Source organism: Penicillium bovifimosum, assembly GCF_028826915.1.
Source record: "Penicillium bovifimosum strain IBT 22155 chromosome Unknown utg000002l_segment0_segment0, whole genome shotgun sequence".
Lineage (NCBI taxonomy): Eukaryota > Fungi > Ascomycota > Eurotiomycetes > Eurotiales > Aspergillaceae > Penicillium > Penicillium bovifimosum.
Genome location: NW_026622711.1, coordinates 3,958,162 through 3,974,661, shown reverse-complemented (window position 1 = coordinate 3,974,661; position 16,500 = coordinate 3,958,162). Strand labels below are relative to the sequence as shown.

The 16,500-nt window shown below is 51.3% G+C and overlaps 7 protein-coding genes across 7 annotated transcripts; 3 read left to right on the top strand and 4 right to left on the bottom strand.

Annotated features, from left to right (window-relative positions):
• Positions 1 to 390: 390 nt before the first annotated feature.
• Positions 391 to 865, bottom strand: N7515_002692 (uncharacterized protein; the record flags this gene model as incomplete). The annotated part of the gene is made up of 3 exons (XM_056663436.1): positions 391 to 564; positions 628 to 677; positions 733 to 865. 3 exons carry the CDS (start codon positions 863 to 865, stop codon positions 391 to 393), a joined length of 357 nt encoding a protein of 118 aa, XP_056525549.1.
• Positions 866 to 2,558: 1,693 nt separating this feature from the next.
• Positions 2,559 to 4,323, bottom strand: N7515_002691 (uncharacterized protein; the record flags this gene model as incomplete). The annotated part of the gene is made up of 4 exons (XM_056663435.1): positions 2,559 to 2,691; positions 2,750 to 3,426; positions 3,487 to 3,981; positions 4,075 to 4,323. The coding sequence occupies 4 exons, from the start codon at positions 4,321 to 4,323 to the stop codon at positions 2,559 to 2,561; spliced, it is 1,554 nt and encodes a 517-aa protein (XP_056525548.1).
• A 1,168-nt stretch (positions 4,324 to 5,491) lies between these two features.
• N7515_002690 (uncharacterized protein) lies at positions 5,492 to 6,536 on the top strand (the record flags this gene model as incomplete). The annotated part of the gene is made up of 3 exons (XM_056663434.1): positions 5,492 to 5,575; positions 5,671 to 6,177; positions 6,300 to 6,536. 3 exons carry the CDS (start codon positions 5,492 to 5,494, stop codon positions 6,534 to 6,536), a joined length of 828 nt encoding a protein of 275 aa, XP_056525547.1.
• Positions 6,537 to 7,031: 495 nt separating this feature from the next.
• Positions 7,032 to 8,357, top strand: N7515_002689 (uncharacterized protein; the record flags this gene model as incomplete). The annotated part of the gene is made up of 2 exons (XM_056663433.1): positions 7,032 to 7,197; positions 7,315 to 8,357. The coding sequence occupies 2 exons, from the start codon at positions 7,032 to 7,034 to the stop codon at positions 8,355 to 8,357; spliced, it is 1,209 nt and encodes a 402-aa protein (XP_056525546.1).
• An 847-nt stretch (positions 8,358 to 9,204) lies between these two features.
• Positions 9,205 to 10,783, bottom strand: N7515_002688 (WW domain-containing protein; the record flags this gene model as incomplete). Its single annotated transcript, XM_056663432.1, has 4 exons — positions 9,205 to 10,137; positions 10,204 to 10,350; positions 10,414 to 10,657; positions 10,716 to 10,783. The coding sequence occupies 4 exons, from the start codon at positions 10,781 to 10,783 to the stop codon at positions 9,205 to 9,207; spliced, it is 1,392 nt and encodes a 463-aa protein (XP_056525545.1).
• A 561-nt stretch (positions 10,784 to 11,344) lies between these two features.
• On the bottom strand, positions 11,345 to 13,379 carry N7515_002687 (uncharacterized protein; the record flags this gene model as incomplete). The annotated part of the gene is made up of 3 exons (XM_056663431.1): positions 11,345 to 11,461; positions 11,494 to 12,769; positions 12,823 to 13,379. 3 exons carry the CDS (start codon positions 13,377 to 13,379, stop codon positions 11,345 to 11,347), a joined length of 1,950 nt encoding a protein of 649 aa, XP_056525544.1.
• Positions 13,380 to 14,059: 680 nt separating this feature from the next.
• Positions 14,060 to 16,434, top strand: abp2 (putative ARS binding protein Abp2; the record flags this gene model as incomplete). The annotated part of the gene is made up of 2 exons (XM_056663430.1): positions 14,060 to 14,704; positions 14,767 to 16,434. The coding sequence occupies 2 exons, from the start codon at positions 14,060 to 14,062 to the stop codon at positions 16,432 to 16,434; spliced, it is 2,313 nt and encodes a 770-aa protein (XP_056525543.1).
• Between the last annotated feature and the right edge of the window lie 66 nt (positions 16,435 to 16,500).

The following is a 16,500-nucleotide window of genomic DNA, read 5'->3' as shown; positions in this document are numbered from 1 at the left end:
TTTCTCAGTTCATTGACAGTCGTCCAGGGATGTTTCCACGAATGTCCCCCAGTCCACATGATTCGTAATACCCCAACCCTGCAAGCATGTACCTGAGGGGCGACTCGACACAGGCGACCCCACAGCAGCGCAATAGACAGCCTTCCAGCCGCTTCGAAGCGATACACAGAACTAGGATCGGCTTTCTCATATGTTAAGCGTCAATTTGGAGGTAGGCTAATTACTAGAGAAAGTAGAGAGTGAAGTACAATAGAGCAGCTCTGACGGGATAAGATCTAGAACTGCGTCTGCCGGCTTCCTCATCGAGTAGGTATAGATCCACAACGAACCCTGAATCCTGGATATACCTCTTGACACATGGATTAGGTATATACATGTTTGTACTTACACCTAGCTGTCCAGCAGCACAGGCACCTTCTCCACCAGGTATTCAACAATGGCATCAGGACCACGTTCAACCTGCAACCCCTCAGGAATAGCATGCAACTTGATATCAGGCCGGGCAGAGCGTGCAATCTGGTGAATCTGCCGGGCTTCCTCCGCACTCCACATAGAGGCGCTGAACTATTCCAGACAAGTCAATTTGACCTTCCAGCCAGCTCAGAAATATCCAAAACTCGGACTTACCAGAACCTCGGGATTGTGCTGCTTGACCTTTCCCTCGACCTCGTCGATCTCTAGAGACTTGTTATGAACTCCCTCCGCTATTATGTGCTTCTCAGGATTGCTTACTTTCGCAGTTGTCAACGTGGATGATGGTATACCGATCGCTCAGTGCCTCGGCAACGCGGCCGATGAGACGCTTGGCGCGCTCCGGTGCGGTGTTGACGGTAACCAGGTGGAAGGGACCTTTAGGAGTAGACATTGTGGGATATAGTGATGGAGAATACAAGGCGATGGTCTGGAGTTTTATTGTCCTTGCAGGTTTGATGATTGATCCCACTTGCCACTTCTCCACCTCGTGGGAGGCTGCCCCTCTTATCCTGCGCCGGCCTAGACATACTCCGCTATCGGTCAACTGTCAACATAGGAGTAGTTATGGGGTTTCTATCTTGATGCAGTAGTTAATTAGCGTTCTAGCATTGCATCTTCATTTTCGCGAAAGTACTCTGGACTTGACCCCCGTCACCTAGGGACCATTGTTCCCAGATTCTGATCGGTGAGCCCATGGATCCTGAATTGGATACCTGAACGGGCTCTCTATCGGGGCAACCTTAGAGGTTGCCTTGTGGTCATGGATTCTTTGGCACTTCAGTTCTGAACCCTGGCCAAGTAACCGAGTCGACGGAGACCATCATGCGCATTTTGTCTTCTCTAGCAGAAAACGTCGCACCATAAGCGATTCATTGCACTGGTTTAGATGATATCTCGATGGGTCAACTGTCCTCGCTGAGCTCCTCCCTCATGTTGGAACGCCGATTAACAAAATTGGGCACCAGTAAATAAGTAACTAGTTATGGATAGGTACATTTCTGCGTTTGTTTACATCGTATATGCCTTAAGTTCCAGAATAAGTAAGAGGTTCGCATGTCAAGGACTAGCTAGCCAACACAATGTTCATTCATGCACATGACCTTCAGACTGCGCGAATACGCACCATGATCGCCGCATAAGGTATATAAATCTCCTTCCATCAGCATAGGCTTCAACTTGGAGAATCTCAATATTTCCGTGAGAATGTTCAGAAGGCTGAAGGCCTGAGGCTTATCGGGATATGACTTGTTCCATATCCGGGAAAAGTCTCTCCCGCCGCCCCTGCCGATCCAATCCTCAGAACAGCTTTGCTACAGTCAGCCAATGTGTTCAGATATGCGCCATAAGTGAGATTCAGTACACGCGCCGCAATCACTTGAAAACCAAGTATGCGGTTGGAGGATGGATGCTGGATGTGTTCATGCAGCAGCATCGCTACGGCTTCAGAGCCAACGGCGGGAAGGGGAATCGGGATGTGTCTAGCCAAACTGCAAACAAAATAGGACAAGCGGGACCAATAGCCCCTGCAACGAGGCTTTCGACGGGCCTATTGACCCGCTTTCGCTCGATTTTGAAGGCTTCGTGATTTTAGTCGGGTCGGCGTACCGATCTGTTCCGTACCAAGTCATATGCTAAAAGACGGGTTGCGCCCAAGCTCCCTGCTATGAGATTTCTCTAGGCAAGGTTGTGTCTTCTTTCTGCCTGAGGTCCTCTACCATTTCCATTCAAGCAGCTTTGCAGGGATGTTTCAAGCAATCCCCGAGCTAACCCAGTTCGATGTTGGGATAATCTTCCCAATCACTACTGGTTTGATATACCTGGAACAAGGGCGTTCAAGCTCAGTTGGATGAAGGGTGACTGCCATCCAAGGGGTTCTGCACAGGAAATAGGTTCGTCAAAGACTTTGTGCACCTATGCGCCAGCTCCAATACCTAACTATATACACCAGTGCCGATGCCGACTCAAATCTAACTGCGGAGCCAAGTTGCCCAACTTATATACAAGGGTGCCCGGTAACCCGAAGGCGATCGCGGGACTTTGCACAAGACGAAGAGAAACGGAAGTCGAATGCTATTCCATTCCCTTCACTCCACGCTGCGCCAGGGCTTGCCACGCCAGTGCAAAAGGACGGTGGGAATGACACTGGCAACGACGACCATTGCCGACATGACGCCCGCGCTGGCAGCAATACCAACGCTTTCAAACAAAGCGTTGAACCTAAGCGCACGTTAGCGATGACCTTTGCAATACACACCCAGGACCGAGAAACACATACCAGAAAGGACCAAGGAAACCCCAGATCTGGCGAACAAAAGTTACGAATACACCAATGTTACCCGCCTCTCGCGGGAAGCAATCAACAGCATAAGTGATCATCACCGTGGTGACAAGCTGGTTTCCAACAGCGCCGATACCAGTGCCGATGATAGGTGAGACGCTCCAGCGGCCGTGGGGGGTTTCCTGCGTGCAAACGAGGAAGACAATGATGCCGATGATGCTCAGCGCGAAACCGAAGTAGCTGAGCCACAGGCGGAACTCGGGTTCAGCTTTGCGGCCGATGCGTTTGCTGCGTCGGCTCATCCAGAAATCGGATAGAACACCGCCCATCTGCTCACCCAGCACCGAACCGATGATTACGCCCAGGAACTGCAGGCCGAGCTGCTCGGCGTTCAGCTCGAATTTTTCTTGCAGTAGTTGTGGCACCTCCACGGTGGAAAGGACGCTGCCGAAGAGGAAGACCATTGCGTATGCGCAGGCTGGGATGAGAATTGAGGGGTAGCGGGCCATTGTTAGTGGGTGCACAAACTCGTACCATGAGAATGGTGTCGGGTCGATTCGGCGAACAGACAGGTACTGGATCTGAGTTGGTGATCTCTCGCCCTCAACTTCGCCACCCAGGTAGCGGGTTTCTGGACCGAAGAACAGATATAAGATAAACTGGCCGCCATTGATCTGTGGAGGTTGTTAGCTAATGAACAGGTGTTTCTGGCTTCTCCTCGGACTGTAGCTTACGATTGCGAGGATCCAGTAGATCCAGTGGTAACCGGCGCGGTAGGTGACAAAGCCGAAGAGGAACGGCCCGATTGGGACACCGAGGGTAATCATCAATGTCCAGACACCCATGTAACGACCGCGGTCTTTCTTGAAGGTTGTTTCCATCACAACTGCGCTGCCGATGGCAGAGGCAGGAGAGATGAAGAAGGCCACAAGTGCCCGGCAAGCAGCAACAGAGGCATATGTGGTGCTCTTGGCACAACCGACGTTACACACCAGACTGCAGATGAGGGAAATGAGGAAGATAGGTCGGCGACCATACCGATTGGAGAGTGGCTTCCAGAACAGAGGCGCACCTCCGAGAATGGCGATCTGCAGCGAGGTCAAGTAACTGGCCGCTTGAATGGTGACCCCGAGTTCTTCTGACATTTCGAGATACGCGGGAATGATTCCAGCGGCAGTGAATGTGCCCATGCAAGCGTGAAACGCCACGAGGACAAGGTTCATCATTTTCTGTACGCGATATCAGTATGGCCATTCGCTTTTGTCTCTGTTTTCCAGTTTGGCGATTGATAGCCTTGTTCCTGGGGGAGAGCAAGGACCTACCTTCCACTCAGGCCAGTTATAGGGGTCAGCCGGGCTCATACTGGGAACGGGATCGAGTTCCAACGTTCCATGTCGCTGCAGCAGATAGTCACGATGGGCTTTTGGTAGGTTGGCCGTCAACGACTCTTCGTATGTGATTGCGTGGTCATGTCCTGCGGACTCAATGAGGTCGATATCGGCTTTGGCATTTGGTGCCTTCTCGACCTCGTCGGGTCGAGAAGAGTCGCGGTGCAGTTCGACGGACCCCATGCTATTTGCGTCCCCCAGGGGAGAAATGTATGATCAAATGGACAATAGGATGCTATGAGCCTCTTTACTATGCGTGAACAAGGCTCTTGAGGGTGGTTTCGGGGGTAAACAAGATATGGAGAGAGGATGTGGCAGATGATGGACTGATAGTGTCACTAGATAAACCCTTTCGAGGAATCGAGGGGTCAGCTGAGTTTCAAACCAGAACTGCTGACAGATCTGGGGGACTTCTGTACAATTTGACTATGGTGGGCATGCAAAAATCCACCAGGCGGAAAATTCCCCCGTGTGGGTGTGCACAGCCAAGACGCTAAACCCACTACGTTTCTCCATGTGGCCATGAGTTGCGCCCGGGGTAGCGATTCTGGAGAGAAATGTGGGGATACTCTACTGTTCCTGATGGGACCGTATTGGTGGTAGCGAGTCACAATGCCGCTAAGCCAATAATGACTGTCATGGCGTTTTTACGGAGGCCGCGCCATGCCAATTGCTAGTCGACGGGGCTTGGGTCCTTCTATGCCGATGCCAAGTACCGAAACCCTCTGGAATTTGACGACTTGCCGCAATTTACGCCGGCCGCAAACCACCAAAGCTCTTCGCTTCGGCTAGGAACTCGTGGGGGATACCCGAATTTAGACGGCATATGTCAACTCGCCTGTAATCCGCTCACCGAGACATTTCAACGGGCTTTTTCCGATCTGCTGGGGGTTAGGGAGAGCTCGGGGAGAAAGATGGTGGCGGCAAATGGCAATTGCCACCCTTCTTCGGATGTATAGCCAAGACCGCCACGCCCAGGGGCTTTATTCACCTGCCAATTTACGCCTGAATGCTTAAATGCTGCACAAGCAAATTTCGCTGAACTCAATAATCTCCTTTGGTCGAACTTTCGTACGTGAACAAAGTTCAAACCCCCTGTCCATGTCAGCCAGTAATCTGCAATCGGAATAACTCCGAAAATGGAATAGTCCCGACAGAAGTTGTTAAACGTTTTTCCGCCACGCGGCCACCCCACAATCGCTTCTCCTCATTGTACAGTATTTCGGTTGTATTTACTCTTCTCATCGGCTAGAATGACATCAATAGAGATCATGGCAGCGTCATCTACTCATCTTCATCATCCGGGGCCAAGAAACTGGTGTGTCGAACATGTCACAATGCTTATTGCAGGATGGGCGTCAAGCCAGTCTCCCCGCGAGGGGACATCAAGAAGTTCGTGAGGGCTAATAAGCTCTATACAGACATGAGCGTTGCCGTATGTTCTAATACGTCCAGATAATCCTAAGGATTTCGATGTCGTTGGAGCTTCGAAGCGTGCAGGAGGTTCACCCGGCTGATCGAAATGCTTAGACACCGGATCCAAACCATATGTTTATTTGTAAAACGTGTCGAAGACCCTTTGCACGACAAGATGCTCTTACTCGCCATGAGAAGCTGCATGTCCGTGCGATGAATGCAGACAATGGCTCAACGGAGGCAGCTTTGCCACTGCAGCCTGCTTCGATTACATCCCACGCTTCTTGGGAAACGAGCGCTTCTACTACTGATCCAGCATCGACTTCGGAAACCAGTAATTCATGGGATGATTTAACCTACTCTGGAAATGATACGGAGATGCATCATGTCATCTCCGCGGGTTTGGACTTCACATTGGTCTGGCCTGATTTGGAGGACTTGTTCCGGAGCCTGATGTCCACAGACGCGTCAGATCAATGGCACATGCCGCTTGGCACTTTGCCGTTTCTACCCGTCGTGCAAGATGTGAAGGGTGTCAACTTTGGGTCGCCAAGCACATTTGATGACCATAGCTCCTCTGTTGGGGCAATACCCCGAGGAGGTGGACATCGACCTCGTGATGTGGGCCAGCTCTGCAGACGCACGCCGGGCTGTCCTCCACGTTGTCACCATCCAAGACATTGTTGAGCAGTTACCACGGGGCCATGCACATGCCGTCCACATGCCCAGCTCACTGTTCGCAGCTGCCACAATACCTATATGTGGCTATGTCACTTGCAGGAGCCGGCACAGTGAATCTGCCTCGAAACACTGTCCGGCAGGATGCCCTGCTATCACACTCGGATCTCAATATTGGTGATCAGGATATTCGGCCTCCATCTGGGTCGGAGACAAAGCGCTTTGTGGAAGGAGGAAGTGGATCTCCATCGCTCCAGTTTTCGGCCAATGGCAGTATCCGAACTCTGCTTTATGTCTTATGAACTGAATTCTATGCAGAAGCTCTTCAGCTGTTTGTCTTCCCAGTGGAGCATTGCCGCATTGCACACGATATGGAGGATATTATTGCTCAGTGGATTCAGCTGTGTCCTTAGGTAGGGTGATCCGTATCGTCTCGTATCTGCCAAATGAGGGAATTTCAGCACTTAGCCTGAGTCTCGCTAAGGCTTTGGTATGTGCGCTTTGGGTCTTATGCTTCAAGCGGCGTAGGAACTTGACTGTGCATCGATAGTATCACCAATCTCAAGGATATGAGTTTTATTGGAGCCGTACACTGCTGTCCAAAAAGAGCAAATTCCAGCATCAGTATTCTTTTGCACACAGTTCAGTCTGTTCAGTAGGACCACTGGACGGTGGACCAGTCTTTGAAACCATTAGACTATGATGCAAGTCGTTTCAAATGAAGTTGAAAATCGTCCCATCTCACTGTCTGCAGATGTTGTTGTTGTGACAGTACATCGCAAACAAACACTACAAACATGTTCGGGAGTGTCACGTGGTACATGTGCGCGATCGGTCGGACCGAAACCACGGGATTGCCGATTGGCGCGACGGGACACGCCCCACGAATCTTTGATCCACTTCCAGCATTGGAATCCCTGCCGCTTTTGACTGAGATCTGGCCATTGACATTGAGGCCCCATGGTATGTGAATGCCTGCCCCCTCTGCCAAACTGAAGTCTGAAGTCCGAGATCTATGCTCGCGCCCAAGCCAAGTCATATGACCAGACGTCGCGGTATGCACATGCGACAGAAGACCAGGTCATGACCACGAGTCAAGCTTCGGGCTCCACGATTTGACGTCCGTCTGGGCACTGCCTCCCATGGATCTTACATCAGTGCGTGGGGGGACCATTGTCAAGGACATTGTGGTCGACCACTGTCCCAGCACAGGCCGCAGACCCCGCGGTAAGCCACTCACCCCTGCACAAGAGGGCCTTCTGAGAGAACTCTTCGAACAAGAACTGCTCTTTGTGCCCAAAGGAAGCCAACCACTGAAACCCTTCTGGGTCAATCTCGCCTCTCGGTTTCGTGAACACTCAGGTCAGGAGTATTCTTGGCTGTCTGTCAAGCGGCGGGCTGCGGGTTGGCATCAGGGATCCCCGGAAAATGAACGCCCAGTCGATGTGTCTCGCGCCAGCCTGAATAGAGGTGAAAGTCCGGTCACCGAGAACAAATCTGAAGCCGCTGTCCGTGATCCCCCAAAGTCGCAGGTCCAGTCGGGGATACCCCGGCGGGCTCTGGCGCAAAATGGTTCCTCACAACCGCAGGATCCCGTCAATTTAGATCGGCCGGAACCTTTAAGGGGCCCTGGTGTTCCCGACGAGATGCAGCCCTCTCATTTCTCAAGTGCAAAGGCTCTTAATTCAGTGACGAAATCCAAATCTCATCGCAAGTCTCGAAGCCCCGACCGGTCAAGATCACCCGACCATGTATCACGGCATAGATACCGACATCGCTCTCCCCCCGCGAAAAGGCATACGATGAGGGTCGCTCTAACAAAGCATTACCGCTTGGCCTCTGCCTCTCATAAGGCAGCCCCGTCTGGTCTCAAGCCGGCATCAGATGCCTCAGCTGGTCTCAACCATGCTTCGACGCCAAATTTCGCAGGACTAGACCACATTCGTGATTCGTCAGGGGAAGATGACGCTGGTAACCTGCTTCGGGACTCGACAAGGTCACCACCCAAAGAGGACTCGATCAGCGACAATCTTCTTGAGATCTCGGACCTATCCGACACAGATGATTTACCAGCAACGCCCGTGTCAATTCCGAGAAGGGATGCCGTTCTGAAGAAATGGTGAACAGCGCAGCCGGTCAGGGCCTTAGATGCCCCATGTCAAATACATGTCGAGTCAATCGACCACCTGCATCATTGATATTTGCAGCTCCTGAGGAAGCCTTAAGGTCCGGACTATCTTTCTCCGGGCACGGCCGAGGTGCCATCGGGCCACCGTCGTGTCCTCTTCATCTTCTAGATCTCTGGGTATACCGTATTGACCTATATCCATCGATAGTCATAGATAATGCAGCATTCCATTATTCGCTCATGGGCTACGTGATACACCACCAGTGATGATAACCTTCGTTGTTGACACTCTACCTTGGGAATTCCGCGATTGATGATGTCCCTGATGTCTACTTCGTATGGTTAATACATGGGGTTGTATATCATTTCCGAACAACTCGTCCTGGGTGAATCCTATCAACTTCTGTCCCAATGTTACATAGATTCAACAAATTCACAATGGAAGTCGGGCAGGCTCCTAATGGGTCTGCTGTCTGCCACTAGGTTGGTGCATATTTAATGGGCCCGGCATGGGACGTTTGGAGAACGGCGACAGATGTCTTGCTACATGCGCCACATCTGGTCGACGGCTACAAGGATTCTCAATGATACGAAGAGCCCACTCTTCGAGAATGCATTCCTGGCATACCGATACGCAAAGAAGGGACTAAATGCAGCATGCAGCCTATCACAAAACTCAGTTAAAGTAACAAATGCGACCCGGGAATCTAATGCAGAAACACGAAAACTCAAACAAGAAATAGATAAAAGCCGCTCAAAATCATGTCTTGTACTTCCAAGAACCAATACGTACGACAGAGCCAGGACTCCGCGCCCTACAACTGCCCCGCAGACTGTGGAGTCTAGGGCCATGGCCCGCTAACAAATTGTGTCCCTGACGCTTCTCGTGGTTCACCAGGTGAATGTTCCGAATAAGGTCTCGGCTGGTGGTAGGGTATTTGATGACCGTGTGTTGGCGCGGAGAAGCCAGCAGGACCACTGCCATGGCCGTTATGTTGAGAAACATAGTGATGGATATCCCCTTGCGCCATTGGGTCATAGTATTGTTGCTGGTTTTGGGCAGTAGGTAAATCTGAACGTGTGCGTATCATGTGCTGTCGTTGATACTGACTCTGGACATGTTGCAGTGGTGAGAAACCATGCAATGCAGGGTTCGTGGGAGCTTGTTGAGAATGGGAACGTAAGATGGGATAGCCTTGACCATTTCTGGCATTGTCAACCATGGAGTGTGGTGAGTTGTCCCGGGAATTCTCCTCAGACGATTGATACGACTGTGCTTCCCGCCTAAGAGATGGTTCCGAGGTGTGATGAGCGAACTCTCTCGGAGACGGTTCGACATCCCGCGGGGATGGGAATGAACCAAAAATTGGCTTGGGGATGGTCGACGGTTGCGTGTTCAATTGCAGACCCTCACTAGGTGGACCAAGCTGGCCTTGTTGAGAGCCTTGCCACGGCGACTCGTGTGCAGATGTCCCGGGGATTTCTCTTCCCATTTGTCCTTGCAGGCCCCTAGACGCTGTCCACGACTCCGGGGTCTGCTGATTCTGTGTTGACACACGACCCGCAGGGAATCCCTGAGAATATTGTGGATTTTGGCCAATAGTGTAAGCACTCGAAAAGCCCTGGAATATACCAGGGTTATCACCCCACGCCGTTGAGGGCATACCTTGCCCCAAATGGTGTGGACCGGGGATTGCATAACCTTGGTGGACCTGGCCCGCCAAAAATGCCGGCTGGCCATTCATATTCCCAGCAAGGCCGTGTTGTAATGGAATCTAGTGAACAATAAGCATCATGCAAGCCCCGTCTGTCAGACTCGAAGACCTCAGACACGAACGTACCGGACCATATCCAGTTGCGTTGGCAGCGGGCTGCTGCTCATACCCGCCGGGCAGGTGCTGGCCAATCTGATTCGAATACCAACCCGGTAATCCAGATGCATGCATCGAATTATCCGCCTGCCCATACATTTGGGAGTTTAGGGATCTCTATCCCACCGTCAGTGCCACTCTCGCAATGCTTATGCAGACATAATGAGCGCGATTCCCTACGGAAATTCTCGCACTGTCCGCGGCGGAATATTTTCCTCCAACCATTTTGTCCCCAGTATTCACCTGTCGGGTGCCATCATTTATCGGGTTCGAGGATGGCGCTGGCGATGGTCCTGTCCCGATCGGCGTTGGTGTTGTCGACGGAGTTAGGATGACTGGTTCGGTTGGAATCTCCCATTGTGACTTCCCAGTCGTGCGCTGTACGTAATACCATTTCCGTCGTACGCCTTCCCATTGGGGTAGCCTGGCAGTGACAAGCGTTAGAGAACTGAGAAGACCGATTGTGTTTGATGTTTACTTACCAGCCGTCTGGAAGTTTAGGCGGTGGGGAGGACGGGCCTGCCGTGTCCGCAGGGGCCTCAGGCGCCATATCGGGCCTAATAGGGGTGCAAGGCGACGTGGGTATAGCAATATGCAGCACAATGTCCAACTTTATGGATACAAACGTCAGAGTGTGAATATATTTGAGGGATAAGTCGAGGACGAACAGATGTGAGGTCGAGCGAAACTCGCGGATAAGACGATCTTGTGGGGCTTGGCCTTTGATCGCCGTGCACAGACCGAGTCAACAACACCACAACGTGATCATTGGGATCCTGGCCAATATTTACTGGAGACTACTATGCTGGTAGATCGTATGATATTTGTAGAATGAATTATGACTAGATAGGTATGGATCATAACTTCTGTGTATCCCAATCCGTGTCTCCTTTTCCCCCCAAAGAACACCGCCCAGCGCCAGGTTCTGAACGTATCGTAGGGAAAAACCACAAAAAATACAACAGAAACCAATCCTGTAGCCTCACAAAAGAGCAAGCAGCGAGGAACACGTCCATGAAATAGAATAGAAAGAAACAATGGGGCGGCACTCCTTTTCGGACTTCGGATCATATCTTACTACATACCACGCATGTCCTGGGCTAGCTAGAAATCAACCAGCCCAGTCCTCGTCACCACTGAGTTCATCGTCGAGAAAATCATCTTCATCGTATTGTAATTCACTCGGCCGCTGGTTATCAATGCGAATGTTGACAACGTCGCACATTCCCTGTATCTTCCCCCTAGCGTAGCGCCACCAACAACGTCGTCGGCTTCGCGTGATTTCTGACGTGCCAGGCGAGTGCTCTGTCGTTGAGAGATAGCATGACTTTCACGGCTACTCGTGGCTTGCATTGAGTCATCGATCTGAGCTTCAGGTTCATCGAGCCGTTCCCCTGTGACCGACGAGTTGGATTTGAGCGGGCGCTTGTGAAGAGAGCGAAGATTGGGATTCGGTTGAGTGCTTCGGCGCAGGAACACCCTTTCCAGCTGGGGAATCCATCGCTCACGGAAATTGGCTCGATCACGCCAAGCAATCTCCAAAAGTGCACTGATTGCCAAACGTCGGAGGTCGCGCAGGCCGGGTGCCGCATTGACCAGCGAGTCAAAGAAGATCTCAGCAGTAGGCTCGTCCCAATTGCGTAACTGAATGAGCTCGATTTCTTGGAGCTTTGTGGGCCAAGTAGGAACCTCCGTCCGAGCAAGTAGATCCTCGAAATGCGGTTCTATGTCGTGGTAACTGGATGCGTCATGCATAGATAAGTCCATTTTGAATACTTCAAGGTTCTCACAGGACTGGGCCAGATTATGGATGAAAGACATGTTCAGATGGCGGTTGTGACTCAGGCTGAGCTCTCGAAGATTGGTGCCGTGTGATGACAAGTAGGATGTGAGGTCTGGGGACCACAGATTATCACAGTTATTCAGAGTTAGGGAACGGATGGTATGGGGCAGATTAATCAAAGTCTGGCCCCCAACCAAGAAGCTGTCAGTGAATGTCAATCGCTGAAGATCGGGAAGCATGCAAAGGACTTGAGAGAGGCCGGCCTCTTTGGTAGCGGAATCCATCTGGCTAGGATTATCAAAACGAAATAATCTGAGCTCCCTCAGGCTCTGGAAAGCGCGTCGCGGGTGCGTCCTCATCATCAAATCAACAAGCTCATCAGTGTTCAGGAAGCGAGCGTTCCAATCCCAGCTACGAAGTGAAATTCCACTCTTCGCAAGGGCGGAAAAGACAGAACTTCGGTATGTCCACTTTGACTGGTTAATTTGCCATTGTGAAAAGCCAAGTTCGAAATCGTCTCTGTGATACAACCGCACAGTGTGTACCTGAGGTGTCTTCTCGATCAATTTTGCAAGGTCGAAGTAGCCGAGGGTGGGCCCGCTCTTGTAAAGGAGCAGTGGTTCAACCTCAACATGCAGCTCCTTTATCTTGCTTGAATAGTTCATTGATAGCGACTCTTGGGGCTGTTCCAGTAGACGAAGCAGGGAATGGCTCTTGGAGGCAGGCAGAAGAGGGGGGAGTGATACAGCGCGGCTAGAGCAGGCTCGCGAAAGCTTCGACACAACAAAGCCGTATTTACTAGCCACTTAACAGAATCGTTGCGGGCCGAGCGGACTTCGTCGAATACCGGATGTGACGCATGCAGGAAGATATCGAGTAGAACATGGTAGGGGAGTGTTTGCCAGGGTGGAATGACACCAGACCCCAAAGATATTGGCTCACTCGCGAGTGTTTTGGCACGCTTAGGCAAGATCCTTCCCACTTGGCCGCTGCTTTTCAGTGCTCGTTTGGTAGTCTTTGATTTCGGTGTAGTTGTAGCGCGTCGAGAGGGTTGGGCTCTAGAAGGGCGTGGAGTAGAGGCAGATCCAAGATCCAAATATGGCGCCTCATTTGACGGAGTCACTGATGATTCAGACTCCAGAGCTTCCACAGATTCTTCGACGCTAGTATCCGTCGATTCTTCGCGATAGGACTTTGGCACTCGAGCTGTATTGCGCGAGCGGAGTGATAGCGAGGTGCGCCTCGAGTCTCGTAGATCTGTGGTTTCATCCTGAGAGGAACTTTCCTCTTGATAAGTCTGAACTTTAGTCCGGCTGGACCGCATAGGGCGAGTGGACCTTGAATGCGAGCTCGAGCGCGCCATGACGGATCAGGTCGCGCTAGCATAAGAGAGTGGGGTGCAGAGACTCCAGCGACACTGGACGCACGACGTCGGGTGCGCAACAATATGAGCACGCAAATCTCTTTGACTGGCAAAGCCCAAATAATCTGGAATACTGCCGTTCAGCTTCGACCCTCGTGAGGGTCCGAATGAACCCGGTTTCATTGGTAGAGAGATGGAAGACGTCAAAGAAGTCAAGGTTGCCAAGACTATTTGCCTTATCGATAACGCCCTCGACAAGCCACATGGAATCACGCTAACCGCTTTGACATGTCATATATCACGTGATAGTCAAACGGGTACCCCGCCCTCAGGCCATGACGCTAGTCCGTATTTGGGAGCACTAGATGGCCCCAAAATAGATTCTCAGCTTGACCTTTAAAGATGGGCGCTTCCAGCCACCTCGAGGGGAGACCTCCTGGAAGCCTACACCCTACACCCTCGGCGCATTGTTTCCAAGGCTCTGATTTTTTCCATTTTCGTTTTGCACCTATGCGATATAATGTGTTGAATATAGCATCCGTGCTGTGGCTCTTGAGTTGACCTTAATGATGACTTGCTTATGCGACCAACCCCCCTCATGATTATTCGTCTGCATCAATTTCTAGCTCTGCTCTGCAATCTTATTTTGAGCGTTTCCACTTTGAAATCACAATTCTGGAATGGAAGCTGCATTTCCAGCTATAATGGACTCCACAGATCGCTCGAACCGTGGGGAGCTCAGCGCGCCGCAGATGGTCATCCAACAATATGCGCGATACCCTCCGACCTTGGAATCGACGTTACAGAGTGCTTCATCTTTGGGGAGTGCTCGTAGCCAGGTAGCTACCAGCAAATCGCCTCCCCTGCAGCGAAGAGAAACCCCCAGAAGTCTACAGTCTTCCCCAAGAGGCAGGCGTACTGGTTTACCTCACTCGGGGACATCCATGTCTCCGCCTGTTTTTGAGCCCCATCAGCATCAGCCGATGAAAGACTCAGCCGATCACGCAGAATCTCGGGTCCTTCCATCACGGGATATCACGGAAGAGACAATTGATGATGCCTATGTGGCATTTATTCTATACTGCAATCCTAATGTTCCCTCCTCTGTCGACACTTCAGAGCTAAGAAAAACCTTCCGCTGTCTCCCGCGGAGCGATGGGAAAAGCTTCAACATATTTACCTTATATGGACTGGTTCGAAGGCGGCTTCTAAATGAAGAGTTGAAAACATGGATTCAACTTGCCATCGAACTGGGTGTTGAGCCACCGTGCTTTGAAAAGAGACAAAGCGCCCAAAAAGTTCAACAGTATACTGTCCGACTCAAAGTGCGTCTTTCTACAAGCTTCCCAGTCTATTGAGTTCGATTCATTGTGCTAATATCGTCTAGCGTTGGATGCGTGCTATGCATATTGATGCTTTCTTCGAGTACTGCATAGGCTTACCCCATGTCTACTATACTCAGCTGCCAGCATCTGGTCCTTTTGTGAGCGAAAGTCGCGACGGTGTGTCATTGGAAGAAGATTTAGCACTCAGGGCACTTGTGCCACAATGGAAGCCCAAACGTGGGAGGAAAAGGGTGGAAGATAGGCTCAACGAGGATGACAAAAGCATCAAGCGGCCACAGTTAGATACATCTGTGGGCGCCCTACATCAAGGTGCCTTTCAGCCTCATTCTGTGACATTTCCACAAAGTGCCATTCCTTTCAGTGCATTCCCTGATGACATGGATTCAAATGACCCTTGGATGGCCGCATCATCCGCTTTTCCAAGCGGTGCTGGGTCGGAACAGCAAGGTCAAGATCTACGCTGCAGACTTCCTGACCGCGATGCGTCTCCAGCAAATTATCCCCAGTCTGCTATCATCCCACGCAGTCACCTACCATCGGATGTCCACATCTCTGCTGAACCACGATCGGCTGTCACTCCATCAACCGGCGTGAAGAGCGGGTCTAGGAGAATACATGGCCCTGCGGTCTCATCGGCTTGGCCGAACAGCAATGGCTCGTCTGCCACCAAGGGTCGAGGAAGGCCTCCAAATAAGGGGTCGTCATCGGGCTCTTTTTCCACATTTCAAATCAATCATGGTCGACAATTCTCGCAGGCGCCAAATTCCGACACACAGGCTCCTTCCATTGCTATTGACACAGTGTCATCTCAGTCCTTCCAGACCCCTTCATACAATCAAACCCCCACATCTGTCAGTCAAGGGAGGCCCAATAAGCTTCAATTGCAGGTTCCCCAGCACTCAGGAGCCCCGGTGCGACTTGCCACCCCGCCGATGCTTGTAGTCAACGGTGTCAACGGCGCTGTTGTTCCCGGATCAGGGGAGCCATATCCCCATACCGCCACAGATCCACCGAACAACCACATTGCCAATCAAACGTCTTCTTCCACTGGGAATACTAATACCAACACTGTTGCAATTCCCTCCATCGACGAAATTGTCCGTGTACTTTCTTCAGAGCTACTTCGCGCAAGGCTGATTGGTCGTACGGTTGCCCTCAGTCCCAAGGAGGCTAGTTCCATGGCTTCGGAAATGGTGATCAACCTTTCTTCAATATATTCCCAGTTTCAACTTGGTACTTCCTCCCTACTTCTCGCCTTCCATCTTGGCATCGGTCATCATTTCGGACTCACAGGCAGCAGTCCGGGGTCACTTGTCATCAAGGTTGAACGTGCCACTTCAAATAACGATAGTGCCAGGGATGTCCCTGGTTCTAATGGATCAGTGGGTGGAGCTCAGTATACCATCTCCCACGAGTACAAGACGTCAGGCCCGTTTTCAATGCACATCACTCTTGCACACGTCAACTCTGATATGGGAGGTCAGAACTCTTCTGAATACGCGAGTGAGGCTGTGGTTCCAAGCAACGGAAATATCAACGATGGCAAAACGGTAGACCTGAATTCGGACGAAGATGATCCAGGATATCCTCTTTCTGAGGCAACATGGAAGCAGCGTTATACAAAACTCCGGGCTCAGATGCACAAAAGGGACCAAGCTCTTTCACAGTACAAACGGAGGATTGTGGAATCCGTCATGGCAGACATATGATTCCTGTCGACCGGAGGACCTCTCTTGGCTCTATCAAGCTTCCGGCGCCTTTGTTTTGTTCACTCC